Source organism: Anomaloglossus baeobatrachus, chromosome 7, assembly GCF_048569485.1.
Source record: "Anomaloglossus baeobatrachus isolate aAnoBae1 chromosome 7, aAnoBae1.hap1, whole genome shotgun sequence".
Taxonomy (NCBI): Eukaryota; Metazoa; Chordata; class Amphibia; order Anura; family Aromobatidae; genus Anomaloglossus; species Anomaloglossus baeobatrachus.
This window is the reverse complement of record NC_134359.1, coordinates 183,790,560-183,815,572: the sequence shown is the minus strand read 5'-3', so window position 1 is coordinate 183,815,572 and position 25,013 is coordinate 183,790,560. Positions and strand designations below refer to the sequence as shown.

General features: G+C 43.5%; 1 protein-coding gene across 1 annotated transcript in view; it reads left to right on the top strand.

The window, feature by feature from the left end:
• TNRC18 (trinucleotide repeat containing 18) overlaps positions 1 to 25,013 on the top strand; it is a 1,341,710-nt gene that overhangs the window by 43,690 nt on the left and 1,273,007 nt on the right. The window contains exon 2 of the mRNA XM_075317830.1: positions 16,978 to 17,194. Within this exon, the coding sequence (XP_075173945.1) occupies positions 17,017 to 17,194 (178 nt within the window). The 5' untranslated portion in view covers positions 16,978 to 17,016. The remainder of the gene's footprint in view (positions 1 to 16,977; positions 17,195 to 25,013) is intronic.

Genomic DNA, 25,013 nt, shown 5'->3' with positions numbered 1-25,013 from the left:
GGACAATGTACTATCTTATTAACCTTCTGTTTGTTTGGTATGTTGAAGCCATAGATCGCCCTGTGCATCAGTCTAAAATGTGTGTCCCTCCAGCCCTCATTAACCACCTCCTTTTCTCATTCTCAGCCATCCTCTTAGTATCTTGTCCCCTGCTGTCTCGTCTCCCAATTGTCTCGCCCATGTTCCCAAGGTCTTAGGGGTACTTCACACACAGTGAGATCGCTACTGAGATCGCTGCTGAGTCACGTTTTTTGTGACCTCATTAGTGATCTCGCTGTGTGTGACACTGAGCAGCGATCTGGCCCCTGCTGTGAGATCGCTGCTCGTTACACACAGCCCTGGTTTGTTTTTTGATTGTTGCTCTCCCGCTGATAAGCACACATCGCTGTGTGTGACAGCGAGAGAGCAACAATCCTGAATGTGCAGGGAGCAGGAGCCGGCGTCTGACAGCCTGCGGTAAGCTGTAACTAAGGTAAACATCGGGTAACCAAGGTGGTTACCCGATATTTACCTTCGTTACCAGCCTCCGCAGCTCTCACGCTGCCAGTGCCGGCTCCTGCTCCCTGCACACGCTAAGTTAAGCGGTGTGAGCTGGTAACTAAGGTAAACATCGGGTAACCATACCCGATGTTTACCTTAGTTACCAGTGTCCGCAGCTTCCAGACGCTGGCTCCGTGCAAGCGCAGCGTCGCTTGCACGTCGCTGCTGGCTGGGGGCTGGTCACTGGTCGCTGGTGAGATCTGCCTGTTTGACAGCTCACCAGCGACCATGTAGCGATGCAGCAGCAATCCTGACCAGGTCAGATCGCTGGTCGGATCGCTGCTGCATCGCTAAAGTGTGATGGTACCCTTATCCGTGCTAAAGGGAACTAACACCTCTTGTAAAGCTTTGTATAGTGAAGTTATGTTAATCTCCTGCTGCTCCTGCATAAGTTGGTCCATGTCATTTATCTCTTGTTCCTTCCCGACATCTCTCAGTAGCTGCATTATACCTTTCTCTGTTTATATTGTGTATAACTTGGAATGGAGATAGCCCATATTTTGTCACAATTTCTTGATAGGACAACCATCTATTTTCCGTCTCATGAAGTAGATATTTCACCCCTTTTTTATACCTTTTCTCCTCCATTCTATAAATAATTTGTTTTCCCTGCCCGCTGGGAATTCCAGGAAACTCCATATGTTTAAGTATTTAGATATTCTCCAGGGTAAGTTGAATTTTTTTTTCTCTCACTGCCTTCCACGCCATCACTGTATCTCTGCATATTAGTGAGTTTTTAATGTGCCGTGGTATGTTAGCAAGTGACGTATGCAATATTGCCCCTAAATCCCAGGGTTTACAGAACTCTCCTTCCAATCTCACGTCTGAGTAACCGTTTGTCTTCCTTAACCAGTCTATTACATGTCTCATGAGGCACGTCAGATTGTTCCCTCTAATGTTTGGCATTTTAATACCCCCCTTCTCCAGCGTCTGCATTAGTTTCTCAGCCTTTATTCTCGGCCTTTTTCCCCTCCACAAGAAGGTCGAAAATGCCTTGTTCAGCCTGTTTTACGTCTGTGTGTTTTAATAATATAGGGATAGTCTGCATTGGGTATAATAGTTTTGAGAAACTCATCATTTTTAGAAGATGGCTCCTACTCAGTAGTGATAATGGAAGCCCGTCCCACATCTTCAATTCCCGTTCTATTTTCGTTATCAGTGGTTTAAAATTTAACTCCTATATCGATGCAGGTTGGCGTCCCACTTGGATTCCCAGATATTTAACGTGGGTTCTCGCTATTGGTATCCCATGAACATTGTCTCCCATTCCCCTAGCTGCCAACACCGCTGTGCTCTGTTGGTGTAGAAACAGTATTTCACATTTTGTCTTATTTAATTTAAAACCTGCCAAGTTTCCAAATTCCTCTATCCGTTGTAGGGTCCTTGGGAGTTCCTTCTGGGGTTTATTCATAAACAATATAATGTCGTCCGCAAACAGGGCTGACCGTAGCACCTCCCCTCCAATGCTGATACCTTCAAAGCAATTTCCCTCATTCAACATTCTTGATAGGGGCTCGATCGCCAGGTTGAACAGGAGGGGGGACAGTGGGCACCCCTGTCTAGTCCCTTTAGTCAATGGGAAAGGTCTCGACAGAAATCCTGGGGTCGCCACCCTGGCTTTAGGATTCGCATATAATACTCTAATGAATGTTCTAAATGCTCCCTGAATGCCTACCTCATCCATTACGGTTTCCAGCCATGACCACCTTACATTGTCAAATGCCTTTTCGGCATCTAGTGTGATCATGGCTGGAAATGCTCCCTTCTGTGGTTGTCCGTGCCTATTGGCATCCATTACTAGCATGGTTTTTCTTATATTGGTCACCGCCGATCTCCCCTTTACAAACCCTGATTGGGCCAAAGAGGTTACGTTCGGCAATATCTCCGCCAGTCTGTTGGCCATCAGTTTGGTCAGTAATTTTAGGTCCTGGTTGATCAAAGAGATCGGTCTATAGTTTGCTGGATTATCTAGGTTTTTCTCTCCCTTAGGTATAAGTTGCCGTATATATGCCGTGTTGAGGTAACTCGATATTTCTGTGCCTCCCAGTATTTTGTTAAACACATGTGTCAATATCGGTGAGATCTGCTCCTTCATCACTTTATAGAATTCCCCATTGAACCCATCGGGTCCCGGAGCTTTATGTACGTTTAACTCTCCTATCACCTTTTGGACTTCTATTGTGACTTCTACATTCAGACTAGTCAGCTCCTCTGTGCTGAGTCGGGTGAGGTTTATTTGTTTCAGCCATTCTGCCCCTCCTTCACCCCCCTCATAGCATTCCCCTCATACCCCTTATATTACTATGAGAAACTGTATAGCAGTTTCTCATAGTAATCCCCCAGGATCTGGTTAATTTCCTGTGGTTTTGTGGATTTGTTCCCCTCCTGTCCAGTCATACTGGTTATTGAAGTCATTGGTCGCCTTCCCTTAGCCAAATTGGCCAGTAATTTCCCTGCTTTATTGCCATATCTGTGCAGGTCAACCTCCATTTGTGACCGTACTAGCTCTTCCCTTTTTCCTGCCCAAAGCTCGAACTCTTGTTTCGCCCCCTTCCATTCCTCTTTTGCTTTTTGGGACATACCGGTAGTTCCCAAATATTTCATATATTTTTCTCTAAGCGTATCACTAGCTTTTTGGTATTGTGTATGTCTCCTGATTGTAGCAACATACCCCATTAGTCTCCCTCTCAGCACTGCTTTTGCTGCTTCCCAAAATAACATTACATCTGTCTCATGTTCGCTGTTGGTGTTGCTATATTCTTCCCACCAGACTTTCAGAATTTTGACAAAATCTGTATCTCTAAGTAGAAAGGACGGGAACCTCCACAAATAATCTGATCCCCTCTGAACTGTGTCATTTTATTTCTAAGGTCACCGAGCTGTGGTCCGATATCACCATGTTCTCAATATCCACATCTCTGACCCTACTCAAAAATGATTGGGCAACCAGAATATAATCAATTCTTGACCATGCGTCATGCGGATGTGAGTAGTGAGTGAATTCACGGTCATATGGGTGCTGTAGCCTCCAACTGTCTTTCAGATTTGTCTTCCAGCAGCCTAGCCATCAAGCCTTTTGTCGTTCTTGTCTACCCACCTTGATCCCTGTTATGTCGCCTATCCTCTTCCCCCTAGGACCACCGCATTGAAATCTCCCACTATTTTATTCCGTTCTGTGTCCATTCCCACTTTACTTGTGATAAGTTTGAAAAACGCATTCTGCTCCTTGTTGGGGGCATATATGTTGTGTATGCTAAACTCTCCCTGCGGGCTATTTAATTTTATATGGACATATCTACCTTCCTCGTCGCTATCTTGGGAAGTTATTGTATGGTTGAAATGTTTGTTTAATAGAATCATGACCCCTGCTTTCCTTCCCGGGGAGCCCGACCCAACTACTTTTCCTACCCATAATTTCTGCATTCGAAAAAAATCTTCCCGTGGTAAATGCGTTTCCTGCAGCAGTGCGATATCTACCTTCAATCTTTTAAGATGTCTCAGAACCATCATGCGCTTGTGAGGTGATTTCAGACCTTTCACGTTCCATGTCACTATTTTAACCATAGTCCCCGTTGCTCATGTTTTTTGCGTCGCTATGTGTCCCCCCGTGTGCGTGGCTTTGCATTTCCTCTAACTCCGCTGTGTGCTAACAAATATGTAATCTGTATTGCCTGGGCGCAACCTTGTGTCCCCTTCTTGGCAATAACTATAAACCTGTTGGCTACCCCCCCCCCCAACTGCCCTCAGTTGTCTTTCGGTGTGCTTATAGCGTTGCTTTCCCTGAACCCAACTATTCAACCTAGATCTATTATCAACTAACAACCCCTCAACTGTCCCCCCCTTTACAATCAATCGTCTCATCACTTCCATTTTTTCTGTGATGCTCCTGGCTCTGCAATCCCCTCTCAGCCAACTGATTAACATTTACATATAGCCTGTCCTCCATTGTTCTAACACACCAGAGCAAGGCCTTCCTGGTCAATAGCCGTGCCAGCATACAATACCCCCACCCTCATTGCCCATACCTATTATTTGTTGCCTCTGATCTCAATTTCACTCCACCTCCCATCAGCATAAGTGACCTGGCTACCAGAGGAGCAATTTATCGGTAGATATTAAAGAGAGAAACCCGGTCCCTCATAGATGTTAGGACCCCCCCCTACACCCCCGAGGGGGCAGGGCACCTTGGTTAATATAAATTGAAGAGGCGAGGGGAACTGAAGAGCAAGAGAAAAGAAAGGAAAAGCCTACAAGAAGAGAGCAAAAAGGAGGAAAAGAAAAAGAAAGCACAAGGGAGATGGGAAATGAAAATGGAAAAGGAAGTGGGAAATATAAAGAAGTGGGAGAGGAAGTAGAAAGTGGAAGAGGAAGTAGGAACTGGAAAGAGGGAGTGGAAGAGGAAGTAGGAAGAGGAAGTGGAAGAGGAAGTATGAAGTGAAAGAGGTAGTGGAAGGGGAAGAGGAAGTGGAAGCAGAAAGAAAAAATGCAATAATAAACAGTAGATGTTACTCATCCCCTGCATTCCGTCAGTCCCCTCTCTCTTTAGCCCCTCAGTTCAGTTCAAAATATCAATTCTTCTCCTTGCAGCCTCTCTCATGGCGCTCCCTTCTTCTGGTTTCCAGGCCTACGCGACGGCGACCTCCTTGCCTTTGGGCTTCCTGCATGTATCCCCTCCATCCAGTCATTCCGGCCCGATGCCCGGCTCTCCTCCTCTCTTCCTTGCCGATCATGTTGCCTCTCCGGGAAGTCCTCCGTCTGGATTCTGTTCTCCATCTCCTCCATCCATCTCTCTGCCTCACTCAAGTCTTTCGTCGCAAAAAGGGATCCATCACGTCTTGTTACTCTCAGTATTGCAGGATAGAGGAGTTGGAATTTTATGCCTTTACGATACAGCGCGGTACAAATCTTACTTAAGGCTTTCCTTTTGCGTGTAACCTCCGCCGAGTAGTCCCCGAAGATCAGCACTTTATGCCCTTGTAAAGACAGTGGGGTCCTCCTTCCTCTTTTCTTTTTTTAAAAAATAGCTTGGGGAGCCCTCCAAATTGATCACCAGCCAAGGTGAAGCTGTCAGCTGTGGTTTGCAGGCTACAGCTGTCTGCTTTACGCTAGCTGGCTATCAAAAATAGGGGGGACCCCACGTCGTTTATTTTAATTATTTTTTGGGGGGCTAAATACAAGGATAGGCACCCTTTAGTGCCACATGAAAGGCACTAAAGGGCGCCAGCTTAGAATATGGAGGGAGTGGGATGTTATATATGTTTGACATCTATCCATTCATCGTAGCATTTTAGGCTGTGCGCCCACGATCAGGGTTTGCAGTGTTTTGGGTGCAGAGTGTTTTTCCTGCGTCTATAGCGCTGCGTTGTGCAGTAGAAGCACAGTAGAAGGAGTTTTAGAAATCCCGTGCCCACTGTGCTTCTTTTCTGCGCAGCATAAACCGACCTGTGGTGCAGCTTCCCGAGCCTCAGCATGTCAATTTATGCTGCGGAGACAAGTGTGTTCTCTGCAGGTAGAATAGAACTGAAGTCCACAGCAGCCTAAACCCAAATCGTGGGCATGGGCAGCTGCGTTCTCCCATGGACACTCGCATCTCTGCAGGAAGGCTGACACTGTGTACTAGACGCCGTGTCGCTGGATCATGGCCACATAGCCTAAAAGTGAGAAATTTGTTGCTACAGCAACATTTTTGTGAAGTAACTGTGGATTCAAAATGCTTACTATACTCCTGAATAAAATCATTGAGGGGTCCAGTTTCCAAAATGGGGTCACTTGTGGGGGGTTCTGCTGTACAAGTACCAAAGGGGCCCTGCTAATGTGACCTGGTGCCCGCAATTTATTTCAACTTTTCCAAAATTCAAATGGTGCTCCTTCCATTCCAAGCCCTCCCATTTATCCAAACAGAGGTTTTTGGCCACATGTGGGGTATCCCTGCGCTCATAAGTCATTGGATAACAACCTGTGGGGTCCACTTTTTGTTGTCTCTTGAAAAAGTAAGAAATTTGATGCTAAAGCAACATTTTTGTGAAAAAAATGAAAATTTTCAATATGGCGACCGAAGCTTATCAAATTCTGTGAAGTACTCGTGGATTTAAACTGCTCACTATGCACCTAAATAAAAGCCTTGAGGTGTCTTGTTTCCAGAATGGGGTCACTTGTGGGGGACCTCCACTGTTTAGGCACCTTAGGGGCTTTCCAATGCAACATAGCGTCCGCTAATGATTCCAGCCAATTGTTCAGTCAAATGGCGCTCCTTCCCTTCCGAGCCCTGTTGTACACCCAAACAGTTGATTTCCATCACACATAAGGTATCAGCATACTCAGGAGAAATTGCACAATACATTTTATGCTGATTTTTTTCCTTTTACACTTGTAAAAAAAAAAAAGCTACCTGGTTGAAGTAACAATTTTGTGGTAAAAATGTATTTTTTTTTTATTTTCACAGCTCAACATTATAAACTTCTGTGAAGCACCTGGGGGTTCAGGGTACTCACCAAACATCTAGATAAATTCCTTGAGGGGTATATTTTCCAAAATGGGGCCAAATGTTGGGGAGCTTCACTGTATAGGCACCTCAGGGGCTCTCTAAATGCAACATGGCGTCCGCTATTGATTCCAGCCATTTTTGCAGTCAAATGGCACTCCTTCCCTTCCGAGCCCTGCCATGCGCCCAAACAGTGGATTTCCACCACATATAAGGTATCGCCAAACTCAGGAGAAATTGCACAATAAATTTCATGGTGATTGTTTTCCTGTTATCCTTGTGAAAAAAAAGCTACCTGGTTGAAGTAACAATTTTGTGGTAAAAAAATGTTTTTCTATTTTTATGGCTCAATATTATAAAATTCTGTGAAGCACCTGGGGGTTCAGGGTACTCAGCAAACATCTAGATAAATTCCTTGAGGGGCCTAGTTTCCAAAATGGGGTCACTTGTGGGGAGTTTCTGCTGTTTAGGTACTTTAGGGGACCTCCAAATGCGACATGGTGCCCGCAATCTTTTTCAGCCAAATTTCCTTTCCAAAACTCAAATACTGCTCCTTCGTTCCAAGCCCTCCCATTTGTCCAAACAAAGGTTGCAGACCACATGTGAGGTATCACCGCGCTCAAAAGAAAGTGGATAACAAACTTTGAGGTCAAATTTTTGGAATTGCCTCTTAAAAAAGTGAGAAAATTGATGCTAAAGCAACATTTTTGAGAAAATTATTAAAATTTTCAATATGACAACGTAACGTTAACAAAATCTGGGGAAGTACCTGTGGGTACAAAATGCTTACTATACCCCTAGATAGAAGCCTTGAGGGGTCTAGTTTCCAAAATGGCGTCACTTGTGAGGGGTTTCTTCTGCTTAGGTACCTTAGCGGACCTGTAAAGGCAATATGGTGCCCACAATCTATTTCAGCCAAATTTGCTTTCCAAAATTCAAATATTGCTCCTTCTGTTCCGAGCTCTCCCATTTGTTCAAACAGAGGTTTCTGACCACATGTGGGGTATCGGCGCGTTCATAAGAATGTGGGTAACATGTTTTGGGGTCCATTTTGTTGTGTTATTTCTTCTAAAAGTGAATAAATTTTGGTTAGAGCAACATTTTTAGGTAAAATTTTAGTTTTTGCTTTTTTTTTATTCCACATTGCGTTTGTTCATGTGAAGCACCTGAAGGGTTAATAAACTTCTTGAATGTGGTTTTGAGTACTTTAGGGGGTGCGGTTTTTAGAATGGTGTCACTTTTGGGTATTTTATGTCATCTAGGCCTATCTAAGTTACTTCAAATATGATGTGGTCCCTAAAAAAATGGTTTTGTAAATTTTGATGTAAAAATGAGAAATTGCTGATAAACTTTGAACCCCTCTAACTTCCTAACAAAAAAAAAAAATTGTTTCCAAAATTGCTCATGTGAAGTAAACAAGTGGTAAATGTTATTTATTAACTATTTTGTGTCACGGAACTTTCTAGTTTAACGGAATAAAAATTCAAAAGTTGAAAATTGCTAAATTTTCAAAATTTTTGCCAAAATTCAATTTTTTTCATAAATAAACGCAAAAAATATTGTCTTAAATTTGGTACTAACATGAAGTCCAATATGTGAAGAAAAAATGATCTCAGAATCACTGGGATCCGTTGAAGCGTTCCAGAGTTATAACCTCATGAAGTGACACTGGTCAAAGTTGCAAAATTTGGTCTGGTCATTAAGGTGAAGATTAGCTCCGTCACTAAGGGGTTAAAAACATCAAAACTATTGATGGGTGAACCCCCCCGATGTTTATGTTCGGGAGACTTGCCCGAACGTTTTGTAAAGTCCGAGTTCGGTTTCTGAGAACGCGAACTTGCGTCCGAACACCGAACTTGGACTTTACAGTTATGTGATGGGGCGGGGGGGGAGGGTGTCTGTAAAATAAAGAATATAGTTAACAATAAACATTGTCATTATACTTCCAAGTCCCGCGACGCGTCCTGCAGAGTCTGTCTCCCGGCCGCTTCTGCTTCCGGGTCTGATCATTGCTGTGCCCCCGGGTAGCCACCACTGACTACAAGATCTTCCATGATGTCATAACCATGTGACCAGTATGGTGTGAATGTTGTATTACAAACTGGTCACATGGCTATGATGTCATGAAAGGTCCTGTAGCCTGAGTTTACTCGGGGTGCACAGCTGACCATCCTCAGCTATGCGCTTGGGTGAAGTCTCTGACTGCTCTCAGCTGAGTGTGTGTGAGCAGACTTGTGTTTTGTCTCTTCGCACAGAAGTAGCAGAGGTGAATATGCTCGCCCACCTTCGGACTACGTTGGAGGTTTTTTTTTTTTTCTTTTTCTTTTTTAGAGTAATAAAGATGGAGTCCTAAATGTTTTCTGTTTTATTTCTAATAACATATTATCTGTTATTTTATTTTACTGTTAAAATAACAATCAGAGACACTGTCACGCAGAATGGGCGTCTGTGATTGGATGCTGGAGTAATCTGAAACCAGTCCATACATTCTAGTATCTAGAATGTATGGCAGATTCCAGGTGACTCCAACAGCCAATTACAGACGCCCATTCTGCGTGACAGCGTCTGTGATTGGCTATTGGGTCCCTCACACATACACTGTGTGCAGAATTATTAGGCAAGTTGTATTTTAGAGGATTTGTTTTATTATTGATCAACAACTATGTTCTCAATCAATCCAAAAGACTCAAATATCAAAGCTTAAAATTTTTGGAAGTTGGAGTGGTTTTTTTTTTTAGATTTGGCCATCTTAGGAGGATATCGGTTTTGCAGGTAACTATTACTGTGCAGAATTATTAGGCAACTTAATAAAAACAAAATATATTCCCATCTGACATGTTTAATTTCACCAGGTAAACCAATATAACTGCACAAATTTTAGAAATAAACATTTCTGACATGAAAAAACAAAACCTCCAAAAATTAGTGACTTAATATAGCCACCTTTCTTTATGATGACACTCAACAGCCTACCATCCATAGATTGTCAGTTGCTTGATCTGTTTACGATCAATATTGCGTGCAGCAGCCACCACAGCCTCCAACACACTGTTCCGAGAGGTGTACTATTTTCCCTCCCTGTAGATCTTACATTTTATGAGGGACCGCAGGTTCTCCTATGGGGTTCAGATCAGGTGAACAAGGGGGCCGTGTCATTATTTTTTCATCTTTTAGACCTTTACTGGCCAGCCATGCAGTGGAATAGTTGGATGGATGTGATGGAGCATTGTCTTGCATGAAAATCATGTTTTTCTTGAACGATACCGACTTCTTCATGAACCACTGCTTGAAGAAGTTGTCTTCCAGAAACTTGCAGTAGGTCTGGGAGTTGAGCTTCACTCCATCCTCAACCTGAAAAGGTCCCACGAGTTCATCTTTGATACCAGCCCATACCAGTACCCCACCTCCACCTTGCTGGCGTCTGAGTTGGAGTGGAGCTCTCTGCCCTTTACTGATCCAGCCTCTGGCCCATCCATCTGGCACCTCAAGAGTCACTCATTTCATCAGTGCATAAAACCTTTGAAAAATCAGTCTTAAGATATTTCTTGGCCCAGTCTTGACATTTTATCTTATGTTTCTTGTTCAAATGTGGTCGTTTTTCAGCCTTCTTTACCTTAGCAATGTCCCTGAGTATGGCACACCTTGTACTTTATGATACTCCAGTAACGTTGCAGCTCTGAAATATGGCCAAACTGGTGGCAAATGGCATCTTTGGCAGCTTCATGCTTGATTTTCCTCAATTCATGGGCAGTTATTTTGCGCCTTTTTTTTGCCCAACACGCTTCTTACGACCCTGTTAGCTATTTGCCATGAAACGCTTGATTGTTCGGTGATCACGTTTCAAAAGTTTGGCAACTTCAAGACTGCTGCACCCCTCTGCAAGACATCTCACAATTTTGGACTTTTCAGAGCCCGTCAAATATCTCTTCTGACCCATTTTGCCAAAGGAAAGGAAGTTGCCTAATAATTAAGCACACCTTATGTAGGGTGTTGATGTCATTACACCACACGCCTTCTCATTACAGAGATGCACATCACCTGATTTACTTAATTAGTAGTTGGCTCTCAAGCCTATACAGCTTGTAGTAGGACATCATGTATAAAAATTATCATGTGATCAAAATACTAATTTGCCTAATAATTCTGCACACAGTGTATAGTAGTGTAAAAATAAATAAATTTAAAAATGCTGCCACCCCCATCTGGCTGGCTTTACCTTGACTGGCAATCAAAATACAGGAAGCCCATTAATTTTTTATAAATTATTTAAAAAAAAAATACCAGCTTTTAAAGGTAGGGTGTCGCGTTTTTTTTAATTTAAAAATTAATAGTGATTTTGAAATGAAGTATTTTTAATACAAAATTAAACTCCTTGTTTATTTAGTTTTTATTTAATTGTAGTTTTACTAAAGCACTGGGGGCTGCCATCTTGGATTTGGTGTTTGTAACAACCCCCTGGGCATAGAGGACAGTGGTCGGAATCCGACCCCATTTAGTTACATAGAGAAGGGTCTGCTGTGAAATGGATGCGCCCCCTGGGCTGTCCAGATCACAGCAGAGGGAAGAAATAAGCGCCATCATTGTGGAGCACACAATGAGAAGGAGAACACCCAGATTGGGAGGGGGAGGTCACATCACACACAGGAGAGCAGATTCTGCCCACTTTTACTGCAGCTGTAATGTGAGCTATTTCTACAGTATTTCTACAGTCGGATTTCAGCAGCTGCTCCCCCTAGTGTTGAGTAGACTATATCAAACTTTAATTTTTTCTCTCTCAATTAAAAACAAATAATTGTATTTAAACATAATATTAAACATTAATACTTTAAATTTTTTCACTTATTGAATTTTTTTTTTTTTTTTTGACACCTTCTCTTTAAAAAAAAAAATACCAGCTTTGTATTCTCAGCTGGTACTTAGCCCGAAATTCATGGTGTCACGCCAAATTAGACATGGCCACCGTGAATTTCTAGTAAACAGTAAAAAAAACAAACACAACACCATAGAAATTTATTAGAAATAAAACAAAAAAAACATTTAGAGACTCCATCTTTATTATAAAAAAAATCCTTAGTCCGACGTAGTCCACAGGTAGAGCAATGTCAGCTCTGCTTCAACACTCTCTGTACAGACAAGCGTCTATACAGAGAAAGAAGCAGGTTGACACTGAGGGTATGATTCCACTTGTATATGGCTCGTGCAAGTCTCGCATCGTATCACCCGGTACGGACTGACACTCTCCTGACTGGAGCATCGCAGCTGCATGGAAATATAGTGAAATACAGAAATGGCAGGTAGCCTTTTAAGAGAGGCATAGTTGGTTTTTGTTTTGTATCCCCTACAGCCTGTGGTTCTCATATTATATAGCAAAATCCTGCTGTCAGATTCCTTTTAACGGGATCGAATCACAAGGATTTTCATAAATAACCTAAAGCCAGTGCTATACTGGCACTATCAGGCTGATTCTCTACATACCTTTAGTGGTCAGCTCAGATGTATAGGTTTTGAAATCCAAGAAAGTAAAGTTTATAAAATGAGCAGCTTGCTGAGTGACAGCAGCTGAGGATCAGATAATATCTGGAGGGTATTCATAGTTATCCCCTCCCCCTGTTAGAATTAGCATAAGTATTATACAATCGATTTACTCTTTGCCTTACAGGACCTGTGGTGCGGTCAAAGCCATGTGACCAGAAGGAGCGGGGCCTCAGCCAACAAAGCTGACACCAGGAACATTTTTCTGTTGGCTGAGTTTCACTCAAACTGCTGATTTTTATAAATTTTACTTTCTTGGATTTCAAAACCTATACATCCGAGCTGACCACTAAAGGTATGTTTAGAGTCAGCCTGATAGTGCCAGTATAGCACTGGCTTTAGGTTATATATGAAAATCCTGGTGATTGGTTCCCTTTAATGGGTTAAAGTTTTATCCCATTATTTGATGAAATATCAAAGTATTAAATCAGATTGTTTAGTTTCCCATTCTTTCTATGGTATAGCAAAATAATGTACAGATTTTAGCTTCAACTTGTGATACCGTATTTTTCGGACTATAAGACGCACTTCTTTCCCCCAAATGTTGGGGGAAAGTGGGGTGTGTGTCTTATAGTCTGAATGTAGGTCTGCGGGGAATGAGGGTGCTGCGGTGGAGCGGGTCATCGGGGGCACGAGCAGGCTGCAGCAGCGCATGCCGTGACCACGTGGGCCCGCTCATTACATATGCACGCCCATCCTCCCGCCCATCTCTCGGCACTGAAGCCAGCGCTGACAGGTGGGCGGGGTGATGGGCGGGGGATGTGCGCTTACTAAACAGCCGGCCGCATGATCACCCCTGGCAACTACAGCCTAGAGTGATCATGTGCAGCTGTATTCACTGTTCCCCGCGCATCATCATCAGCGCGGGGGGCAGTGAATCCGTACACTCACCGGTCACTTCCTGCAGCATTTAAATGTCCTCCTGTCTGTGCCGGCAGCGCTGTGTGGAGCCGGCCACAATCCCTGCAGCATCGCGATGTCCTTCTGTCTGTGCCGGCGGCGCGGCTGTGTGGAGACTAGCGGTGCTCACAGCGATGACGTCATCGCTGTGCGCACGTGTCCACACGCAGCCGCGCCGCCGGCACTGACAGGAGGACATCGCGATGCTGCAGGAATCGTGGCCAGTTTTACACAGCGCTGCTGGCACAGACAGGAGGAGGAACGATGCTGCGTGGAGCGAAGAAAAGTGAGTAGAAATGAATATTATTTTTTTTTTTTTTTTTTTTGTGTGCCACAGGATGATGGCATGTGAGCAGGATGATGGCATGTGAGCAGGATGATGGCATGTGAGCAGGATGATGGCATGTGAGCAGGATGATGGCATGTGAGCAGGATGATGGCATGTGAGCAGGATGATGGCATGTGAGCAGGATGATTGCATGTGAGCAGGATGATGGTATATGAGCAGGATGGGGGTATATAGCAGGATGGGGTATATAGCAGGACAGGATGCGGCCATATGCCGCAAAGCATTTAACTGCAGTAAAGTCATGATGGCATCCTGCGGCGGCGGCTCTGTGCACCGGACGAGATCATGGAGGTGTCCATGAGCCTGCGGACTGGTAAGGCAAGGACAGCGCAGGAATGGAGGACATGTAAGAATAACGTGTGTGTGTGTGTGTGTGTGTGTGTGTGTGTGTGTGTGTGTGTGTGTGTGTGTGTGTGTGTGTGTGTGTGTGTGTAAACAACGACATAGTAGGGGACAAGAAGGGGGGCCCATTGCTACAGTACACAAGGCTGGGGGGCCCATTGCTACCCCCAGTGTCAGTGTCATTATCCTGTACCCCCAGTGTCGGTGTCATTATCCTGTACCACCAGTGTCATTATTTTGTACCCCCAGTGTCAGTATCCTGTACCTCCAGTGTCCGTGTCATTATCCTGTACCCCCAGTGTCAGTGTCATTATCCTGTACCTCCAGTGTCCGTGTCATTATCCTGTACCCCCAGTGTCAGTGCTATTATCTTAGGCTATATGTAATTACTCTTCAGGGGGCCTCTATATGTGATGATAGTACAGGAGGAGCTTCAATATAAATACTGTATATGGGGAAAAAAACCATGATGTGTCTATACAGCTGTGTTGTCAGAATACACAAGACTAGTAAAGGGTTTATTCAACATGTAAAACTAGTTTAGAAACTATAGTGAAGACAAATATTCACCAGAGTCTCAAAATGGTAAAGTGTATTGGGTGGTAATGCTTCACACCTCCACATACTGACTCTTAGGGTATGTGCCCACGATCAGGACTCCCCGCAGCGGGTCCTGACCTTCGGGGCCGCGCGTCTCCTCTGCAGGAGACCGCAGCTGCTTGTACCCACAATCAGGCTTCAGTGCGCTGTGGTCTTTCACTTGTGTTCTCCCTACGGAGGAGCATGCGATTACGCAGCAAACAATTGACATGCTGCGGTCTAGAAAGAAGATCCGCAGGTCAGTGTTTGCTGCCGAAAAAAACCTCACATTGGGCACGGGTTTTCTAGAAATCCCTCCACTGTGCTTTTACTTACAACGTAGCGTTTTGGATGCAGCTGAACCATGCTACAGCCAACATGCTGCAAACACTGATCGTGGACGGCTGGGCATGCACCCTTATAGGGGATTTCCCTATATGGTGGATAGATGGCAGCAGAGGGGGATTAATTTTAGTAATCTTTTCTATGTGAAGATGCTGGATAACATTTTGCTTCTCTTTGAATATTATTTGGCTGATGGACTCGGTTGTTTTCCTAGGACAAGGAACGTCAGTGTGTAAGAAAAACTGCGACTGACTGTAAATAACAGATTCCATTATTAACTACAATAAATAAGAGGCTACAAGAAATCCTGTGCTATCTGAAGGCACAGGACAGGTCTCTATGCGCACTGTAGAGTTTGCTAAAAGGCGCACGTTATAGTGAAAGAAGCCGAAAATGATCAACTAATAAAAGCATTCATGGTAGCCATAGTGTGGGCCCCTAGAGGCAATTTCCCTGGTAGGCCCCTCACACCCCAGCTGAGTAATCCGTACCATCAAGAGGAACAAAGGAGGAGAGAGAATCCAGCACCGATGTAGTAAAAATATTTTCTTTATTCAAAATTCATAACATGAAACATCTGACCAAGTGCAGAGTATAAATACGCTTAACGCGTTTCGGAGAACAGACTCCTTATTCATAAACAATAAAAAGGCTGGAGATACCTGCTATAGAGTGGTGAGCTGAACATATAATTATTTGTGTTCCATAGGGCTGCGGCGAATGAGGGTGCTGCGGTGTAGCGGGTCATCGGGGGCACGAGCAGGCTGTAGCAGCGCCTGCCGTGACCACGTGGGCCTGCTCATTACATATGCACGCCCATCCTCCCGCCCATCTCTCAGCGCTGAAGCCGGCGCTGACAGGTGGGTGGGGTGATAGGCGGGGACGCGCGCATAGTAAGCAGCCAGCTCGTGTGATCACCCCTGGCAACTACAGCCTGGAATGATCATGTGCAGCTATATTCACTGCTCCCCGCGCATCATCATCAGCGCGGGGTGCAGTGAATCAATGTACTCACCGTTCCCCCAGCAGCAAAGCGATTTCCTGTCTGCCGGCCGCGCTGTGTGGAAACTAGCGGTGCTCACAGTAATGACGTCATCGCTGTGCGCACGTGTCCACAGAGCCGCGCCGGCAAAGACAGGAGGACATCGCAATGCTGCAGGGATCGTGGACGGCTCAACACAGCGCTGCCGGCACAGACGGAGGAGGAGCGACGCTGCATGGATCGAGGAAAGGTAAGTGTAAACGTTTATCTTTTTTTTTTGTGTGCCACAGGATGCAGGACATATAGCAGGATGATGGGGGGTATATGAGCAGGATGATGGGGTATATGAGCAGGATGGGAGCACATACCAGGATGGCAGTATATAGCAAGATGGGGCTATACCAGGATGAGGGACATATATATACACAAGGCAGGAGGCTCATTACCAGGATGGGGTACCTTTAGTAGAGGATTTGGGGACATTACCCCCATAATAGTGTCAGCAGCAGATCCTCGCCCCATAACAGTGTGTCATGACCACATTTTTTGCTTAAAATTTTATTTTCCTCCTCTAAAGCCATGGTGCGTCTTATGGTCCGGTGCGTCTTATAGTCCGAAAAATACGGTATATATAATTGGAATATATACACAAGTGTTGTTTTTTAGTATTCTGTAATAAAAATATAACTTTTTACACTGTCTATGGTTATCTTGTTACATGATGTGTTTATGAAGGCGGTTCATACATTGTCCTGTTTTGTAGGCAACATTTTTTGAATCACATTTGCTGCTGATTTGGCATTAGACTTGATGCCATAGTTATATAGCCTAAACTAGCACCTTTTATTTCCATTACATTGAAATGATTAAATCTTAATTTTAAACTTTAATTTTTACTGAAACTTATTTTTTTGTTTTTTTTCTTAGCCTTTGGACCATGGTGTGATAGAAGCATTCTATATAAAGATGGATGGACGTGAATTTGTAAATATGCCACCATTGGGGTTGACTGGTCTGTCCCTGGACACAGGGCGTGTTTTGTCAGGGCATACTGTTGGGCGTCTCATGCCATCTACAGGGCAACTACCACCATTCTGTACAGCAAAGTATTATCCATCGCCTCTTGGACTTTATCCACAGTCAGGTAAGTCCTATATTGGGGGTATATGGAAATTCACTGTTGAAGGGGTTTTCCCACAAATACAATACCCTTTGATATATATTAACACATGTGACCTAGTCTCCCGGTACTTACCTGCACGTATCCTTCGATCCTCACAAGATCTCCTTCTCTACTCCCCTCTCATCTCCTCTTCCCACCATCGCATCCAAGATTTTCTCCCGTGCCTCCCCCATACTCTGGAATGCTCTGCCACAACACATCAGACTCTCACTTACCTTGACAAGCTTCAAAAGGAACCTGAAGACCCACCTCTTCCGACAAGCCTACAACCTGCCGTTAACCTTAGTCTGATATAGCGCCGCACAATCAGTTCTACCCTAACCTACTGTATCCTCACCTATCCCTTGTAGACTGTGAGCCCTCGCGGGCAGGGACCTCTATCCTCCTGTACCAGTCTGTGCCTTATATTGTTTGATTATTGTACTTGTCCCTATTATGTATACCCCTTTCACATGTAAAGCACCATGGAATTGATGGCGCTTTAATAATAAATAATAATATTAATAATATGTCATAGCTTTACAATTTTTAATTTGGAGTATTGAAGCTAAATCTGTAATTGGTCAGCAATCTTCAGATGTATATGGGACTAATATATTTGTCTCTTATCTATGTAGATTATTTTTTTTTTTCTTTTTCTTTTTTACCCTTGAGATGTGTAGGTAAAAATCATAGGGCATATGGATGGCATGTTTGCAGTCTGTTTTTTTTTTTGTTTTTTTTCTTGCAACGATTGACGAATCTTGACTGCTTTATGAGGCCATACGCAGCATACCAGATTCCAGCTGCGGAAAAACTCAAAGATAAGCACTGGCTCATTACTAAATAGTGGTAAGAGTGCAATCCCATTTTTTTAATCGGATTGCACTCAGCATATTTAAACGCAGCTGTGAGCATAGTCTTATATTTACCTTATCGCTCACCTCTCTGGCCCCTTTCCTAGTCATCGCCACGCATCTTGTCCTTGCCACATCTTCAGATCACTGTTACAAATCCCGCTTTTCATGCTGGACTGGGACTTTTTGGCTTTGATGTCCCGGGATGGTTCTGCGCATATGCTCAATTGGACAGCCCATGCTATGATATCATGACGTTATGACTTTGGTGCATGGTTGTGCAGAACCCTTCTGGACCCAGCTTGGGAAGCCCAGGGGTGTCAGTGCAAGCAGCAGCAATCTGTGACGAAAATCGAAGGGTTGGCAGTAAGGAATGGAGGGTGAGTATCATTTTTTTTTTTGTTTTACAAATGACATTTATTTTATTATGTACCTCAGAGTATCATAAATGAACTATGAAGCAATGAAAGGGGAGGATATGTGCCAGTAATAGGCTGTGAAGCGTATAGCAATCATATATTACCAGCACATGTGCAGCCATTTCATCTTGTGAACAGTGTATATAGCGCTCCTGACACTCTGGGGAATGTGTGTAGATGATATATTACCATCAGTACATATAATAAATAATCTATACACCAGTCCCCAAGTGTCAGGAGCATCTTGTGCGCTGTTAACAAGATGAAATAGGGGACATGTACCAAATAGGCTATGGAGCGCATATCTATAGTATGCTATCAGGAAGCCTGTCAGACGAATGATAGTGCACATGAGCAAGCCCTGCGCATTCATGTGATAAGCCAGCTGGCCATTATTGTATGCTCTGGTCAGGATTCCAGGCTCTAATAGGAGGCCACGTTATGGTTGGACAGACTTGACAGCCATCTCAGTCTTAAGAGCCTTTTATGTGGCACTAAAGGGTGTTTAGGCTTATTTTAACAAATAAATAAAAAATACAACTTGAGGTCCCCCTTATTTTTGATAAACAAAGGTATAGCAGACAGCTGCAGACTGATGTTATCAAGCTGGGAAGGTCAATGGTTAAAGGGCCCTTCCCAGCCTAAAAATCTCAGCCCGCAGCCTCCCGGAAGTGGTGCATCACATTAAATGCTCCAATTCAGGCCCTCAGCATTGGCTCTTCAAGATTGCCCTGGTGCGGTGGCAATCTGGATAATGGTTTATGGGGTTGTCTGCTGTGTAGTGTCAGGTGGCATCAAGCCCTGGTGTTGGAAATGCAGAGGTTTCTATCAGAACGCCCATTTATAGTCCAGTACGTAAAAAGAAATAAACACATACTCAAAAATAATTAAATTTAAAAAAACACTCCCCGTCATTTTTCCCTAGTTCACCAATTTATTTAACAAACAAAAAACAAAAAAAAAAACATGCATAGCTAACATAGTCAAGGGAATCCAACGTAGTCCACAAATGGAAACTTGAAAAACATAAAGAAAATAAGGCATTGTACCTTGTTCACCAATTATTAAAAATGAAAGTCCCCAACATAGTCCAGAGCTTCCCAAAATGTTCCTCGATCAAAGGCTATGGAGAATTGTTCGGACACTCCATAGGCTTTGAGCAGCGGCCACTCTTGGCTCACGCTGGTCTCCAGTGCCCTCTTGGCGACTGGAAAGTGACGCTAATAATGTTATTGACGTATCTGTTTATCAAAGGCACTGGGTCTCGTGAAGTGCAGTGTGAGCCAAGAGTGGCCACTGCTCAAAGCCTATGGAGTGTGCTCCATAGTTTTTGAACATCGAGGAATGTTGTGGGAAGTGCAGAACTATGTCGGACCTGTGTGGGAACTTTACTTTTTCAATAAATTTCTGATCAAAGGACAGTGTCTTGTTTTGGTTTCTCTTTTTATGTTTTACTAACTAAATTTCCATTTGTGGACTACGTCGGCCTGTCATGTTTTGTGTTGTGTGTTTTTTTTTTTTTTAACTAAATTATTGAACTAGGGATAATATCGGGGAGTGTTTTTGTATTTTGTTTTTTTTTTAATCAAATATTTTTTATTGGGTATACAAAGCCAATGTCTTCTGTCCAACAGTAAGGAACATAACTACAACCGTTTCCCCCCCCAACATGTCCCCCCTCTCAACGTACACATTACCCACACCAATACAAGAAATCACTCGTTTTGTACCTCTCAGTGACATACATCGGAATGTAATTGAGTACAACAGCCTCTTTCTGCAATTATAATAGCCTGGAAACTTACTTGATATAGCGAATACACAATTTTACTCACACAAGTATTGGGCTAAAAATTTTTATATTTTATTGAAAAATTTTTTGACATGCAAGGAAAAACATTTATATTAAAACAAACACAGAGCTGCTAATATCCATGTGTGGTGGTTAATTTAATTATACATATAAATGAGACCAGTTAAAATGAGAATGATAGTATCAAATGATATAGCTCACAGTCGGTCACATTTAAATGATATGTAGTTGCTAACCAAGGGGTGTCATATATCAAAGGCAAGCTGTATTATTTAAACACTGGTGGTAAGCAGTCATATACAATTGCTAGTTGGTATTAAAATATATTAGGTCTTATATGCCACAAGGGGAAACTCCAAATAAATCAGTGATTAGGTTTAGGGCATAAACAGCCATAGACAGCATAGATATACTACCAGCACAATTGTAATAGTGCCTACAGAAACAGCATGCATAGAGCATAAACGTAGCAATTGCATATGTTTATCTGCCAAAGAGATTACAGCCTGTCTATATAAGGATTGTGCAACTTACAGATAAGCGTATTCCCACCATGTCTGGTCACCTCAACATATGTTTCAATGCTGATATCTTCGTCAGGAGGTGTGGTTCTAGTTTACACATGTTAAGGTCCAGTCACACTAAGCAACTTACCAGCGATCCCAACAACGATAGGGATCGCTGGTAAGTTGCTAGGAGGTTGCTGGTGAGCTGTCACACTGCGACGCTCCAGCGATCCCACCAGCAACCTGACCTGGCAGGGATCGCTGGAGCGTGGCTACACGAGTTGCTGGTGAGCTCACCAGCAACCAGTGACCAGCCCCCAGTCTCCTAGTTACAGCACACATCAGGTTAATTAACCCGATGTGTGCTGCAGCTAAATGTGCACAGAGCAGGGAGCAGCGCACACTGAGCGCTGGCTCCTTGCTCTCCTAGTTACAGCACACATCGGGTTAATTGCCTGATGTGTGCTGCAGCTATCTGTGCACAGAGCAGGAGCCGGCAGCACAGGCAGTGAGAGCGGAGGAGGCTGGTATCAAAGGTAAATATCGGGTAACCAAGGACAGGGCTTCTTGGTTACCCGATGTTTACATTAGTTACCAGCCTCAGCAGAAGCTGGCTCCCTGCTCACTGCACATTTAGTTGTTGCTGTCTCGCTGTCACACACAGCGATCTGTGCTTCACAGCAGGACAGCAACAACTAAAAAATGGCCCAGGACATTCAGCAACAACCAACGACCTCACAGCAGGGGCCAGGTTGTTGCTGGATGTCACACACAGCAACATCGCTAGCAACGTCACAAAAGTTGTTCGTTACCAGCGATGTTGCTAGCGATGTTGCTTAGTGTGACGGGGCCTTTAGGTATTTAAAGAGCATTTAAGCCAATCACAATTGCGATTAGATAACACATGTCCATCTAATCAGCTGTGTGTAAAGCTGGGTTTACACGCTGCAACATCGCAAAGGACATCGCTGTAACGTCACCGGTTTTGTGACGTAACAGCGACCTCCCTAAGTCTCTGGTGAGTCGCTGGTGAGTGTTCAAACAGGCAAACCTGTCCAACAACGCAACAGCGATCCGGACCTGCAGAGCGACCTAGCTGGTTGTTGGGGACGTTGATAAGCAGCTTTTTGAAAGGGAAGTTGCTAACAAAGTCGCTGCAAAGTCTTCACACACTGAAACTTTGTAGCGATGCATGCTGCACAGCGGGAAACAAAGGATCTAGGAATGGTCCTGAACGATTTGTAGCGATCAGCAACTTCACAGCAGGGGCCAGGTCGCTGATGTGATTCACACACTGCAACATCGCAAACAACATCGCTATTGCGTCACAAAACCGGTGACGTTACAGCGATGTCGTTTGAGATGTTGCAGTGTCTAAACCCAGCTTAATTTAAACAACAAGGAGGTTGTATGGTGTGAGCCTGACATTCCTATCAGTGGGCGTTTTAGATTGTTTCAGCCTATTAGCACTGTTAATGAATTTTGCGTTCCACTGAGTTATTTAGGTGGAATGCAACACGTGACATTCCTGGAGGCTGTACCGAAGTGGTCACATGAGCGGGTTATGCGGCGCATTTACCACAGAAATTGAAAATATGCAACACTTTCACAAGAAAAAGTCCAATATATCTGAGTTGGAAAGAAAAGCCTTCACAGAATTAGCCACCTGGTCTGATGTTGTCTTTAAGCCTGCAGACAAGGGAGGCAACTTGGTCATTTGGCCAAGGTGCCTCTATGAGAAGCAGGCTTTCAGACTTCTTTCAGACCAGGTGTGCTATAGGAAATTATATAGTGATCCATTACCTAAATTCCAGCGGGATCTAAATGCCATCATAATAGAGGCTTGTAATAAGGGCATCATTTCTAAAAAAATAGGTGATGCGATTATTTCTATCAAACCCAAACTTCCAACCTTTTATCTAACACCAAAATTACATAAAAACATGCTGGATCCTCCAGGAAGACCAATACGTTCTGGTAATGGTGGACTCTGTGAAAGTGTATGCCAACTCATCGAGCATTATCTTAAGCCCATTGTATCTAGTCTCCCTTCGTACATAAAAGATACTACAGCAGCTCTCACAAATTTTGATAATATATATCTGCAGGACGATATGATTATGGTCACTGCAGATATAGAGAGTCTGTATACGTCAATACGCCATGCAGATGGTTTAAAAGCAGTGTCTTGGTTTTTGAATAACAGCAATCTGGATTGACCACTTGTAGAGCTCATCTTGACCTTGCTTGAATTCATACTCTCGCATAACTGCTTCACGTTTAAGGATCAGACCTACCTCCAGCTCCAAGGAACAGCAATGGGGGCGGCTTGTGCCCCCTCATATGCAAATTTGTTTCTTGGAGCTTGGGAGAGGGAGCTATTTGTTACCAACCCGCCAGATCAGATGGAGCGTGTCCATAATTGGATACGCTACATCGATGATGTATGGTTTTTGTGGGAAGGAACATCATCCGAACTCCAGTCATTTATGAAATTGCTGAATCAGAACTCTATTAATGTAAGTAACATATCAATTTGGTTGCAGGTTGAGCTTCCTGGATGTAGACATAAAAAGAACTGATAAAGGATATTTGGAGACATCCATTTACAGGAAGCCCACTGCAACCAATAGTATATTGAGGGCTGACTCAGCGCATCCATCCAGTACTATCAGAGGAATTCCCTTCAGTCAATTCCTTTAGAGTGAGGCGGGTGTGCTCCAGTGAAGATGAATTCATGCGACAGTCTAGAGAGCTATACAAAAGGTTCAGAGCCCGTGGCTACAGCCATAGAACAATTCGACACGGGTATAATAAGGCGAAAATAGCTTTAAGAGATGATCTGTTATATCGGGATAACACACCAAAAAAGATCAATGACTGTGTAAGACTCATCACGACCTTCCACAGTCAGTGGGGTGAATTTTGTTCCATTGTTAATAAACATTGGAACATACTCCTTACAGATCCCATTTTGAAAAAAAATCTTGACACCTAAACCAATGATCACGGCAAGGCGGTTCAAAAATTTGGGAGACTTACTGGTCAAGAGCCACTATGTGGCAGGTCCACAACACAGGCCACCCCCTGAAAATCAAGGCTTCTTTACATGCAGAATGTGCAAAGCATGCCTAAATTTAACAAAGCGTAAGACCTTCTTGAATTCTGATGGCACCCGCACCTTCAAAATCCTCCATCATATGACATGTGCCTCCAAAGGGGTCATTTATCATGCCACATGTCCTTGTAAAAAAATATATATTGGCATGACAACTAGAGAGCTGAAGATCAGAGTCCGGGAGCATATACGCGATCTAGAGAAAGCAAAATCTGTACAGACCTTTTGAGCAGTTAAAAACACTACCTAAACACTTTAAAAACTTTCATGACTCAGATGCCTCCAAATTAAGCATTATGGCTATTAACCAAGTTTCCTTGGGCAATAGAGGAGGTGACCTCTTTCGGATTTTTATCCCAGACAGAGAGTCGCTGGATCTATAGACTAGATACAGTGTCCCCAAAGGGACTCAATGAAAATTTGGGGTTTGCATCCTTTTTATAATAAATGACACTGTAGTCTTTAGTCTAAAGCGTATATGTTTAGCATGCTGCTCTATATATACTCATTTGCATCAATAGGGTCTGCTCCATGAATTAATAATCTTCCACCCAGTGCTAGATATAGACCAATAGACCTATAATTCAGTTAACCGCTATGTGTAATAATTCCATGGTGACTTAGGCTTTTTAATGTTAGGTTTTTATACTCAATTTTTAATTATTTTTCTGTGTATTCTTTTCATTTTTAGATCTTTTTGGCCTTGTTTCTAACTTTTAGGCTGTGCGCAATTGATGTGAGCAGTGAAGCTTTCTCTTCAGTGGACTTATCTACATATTTTGATACTATTCAGCTTCAATCAGGACTTCCTAAGGCTATGTGCGCACTAGAAATGTGAAGTTTCTCAAGAAAATTTCTTGAGAAACTTCTGCCAGTGAAAGATTTCCGGACCTGCGGAAAAAATCCGCACCAAATCCGCATGCGTTTTTGCCGCGGATTTGCCGCGGATTTGCCGCGAATTTGCCGCGGATTTACCGCAGATTTACCGCAGGTTTGTCCCTGCAATAAATAATAAAGATAATCGATAGACAGATAATGGATAGAGGGAAAGATGGATAGATGAATAGATAGATAGATAGAGGGATAGA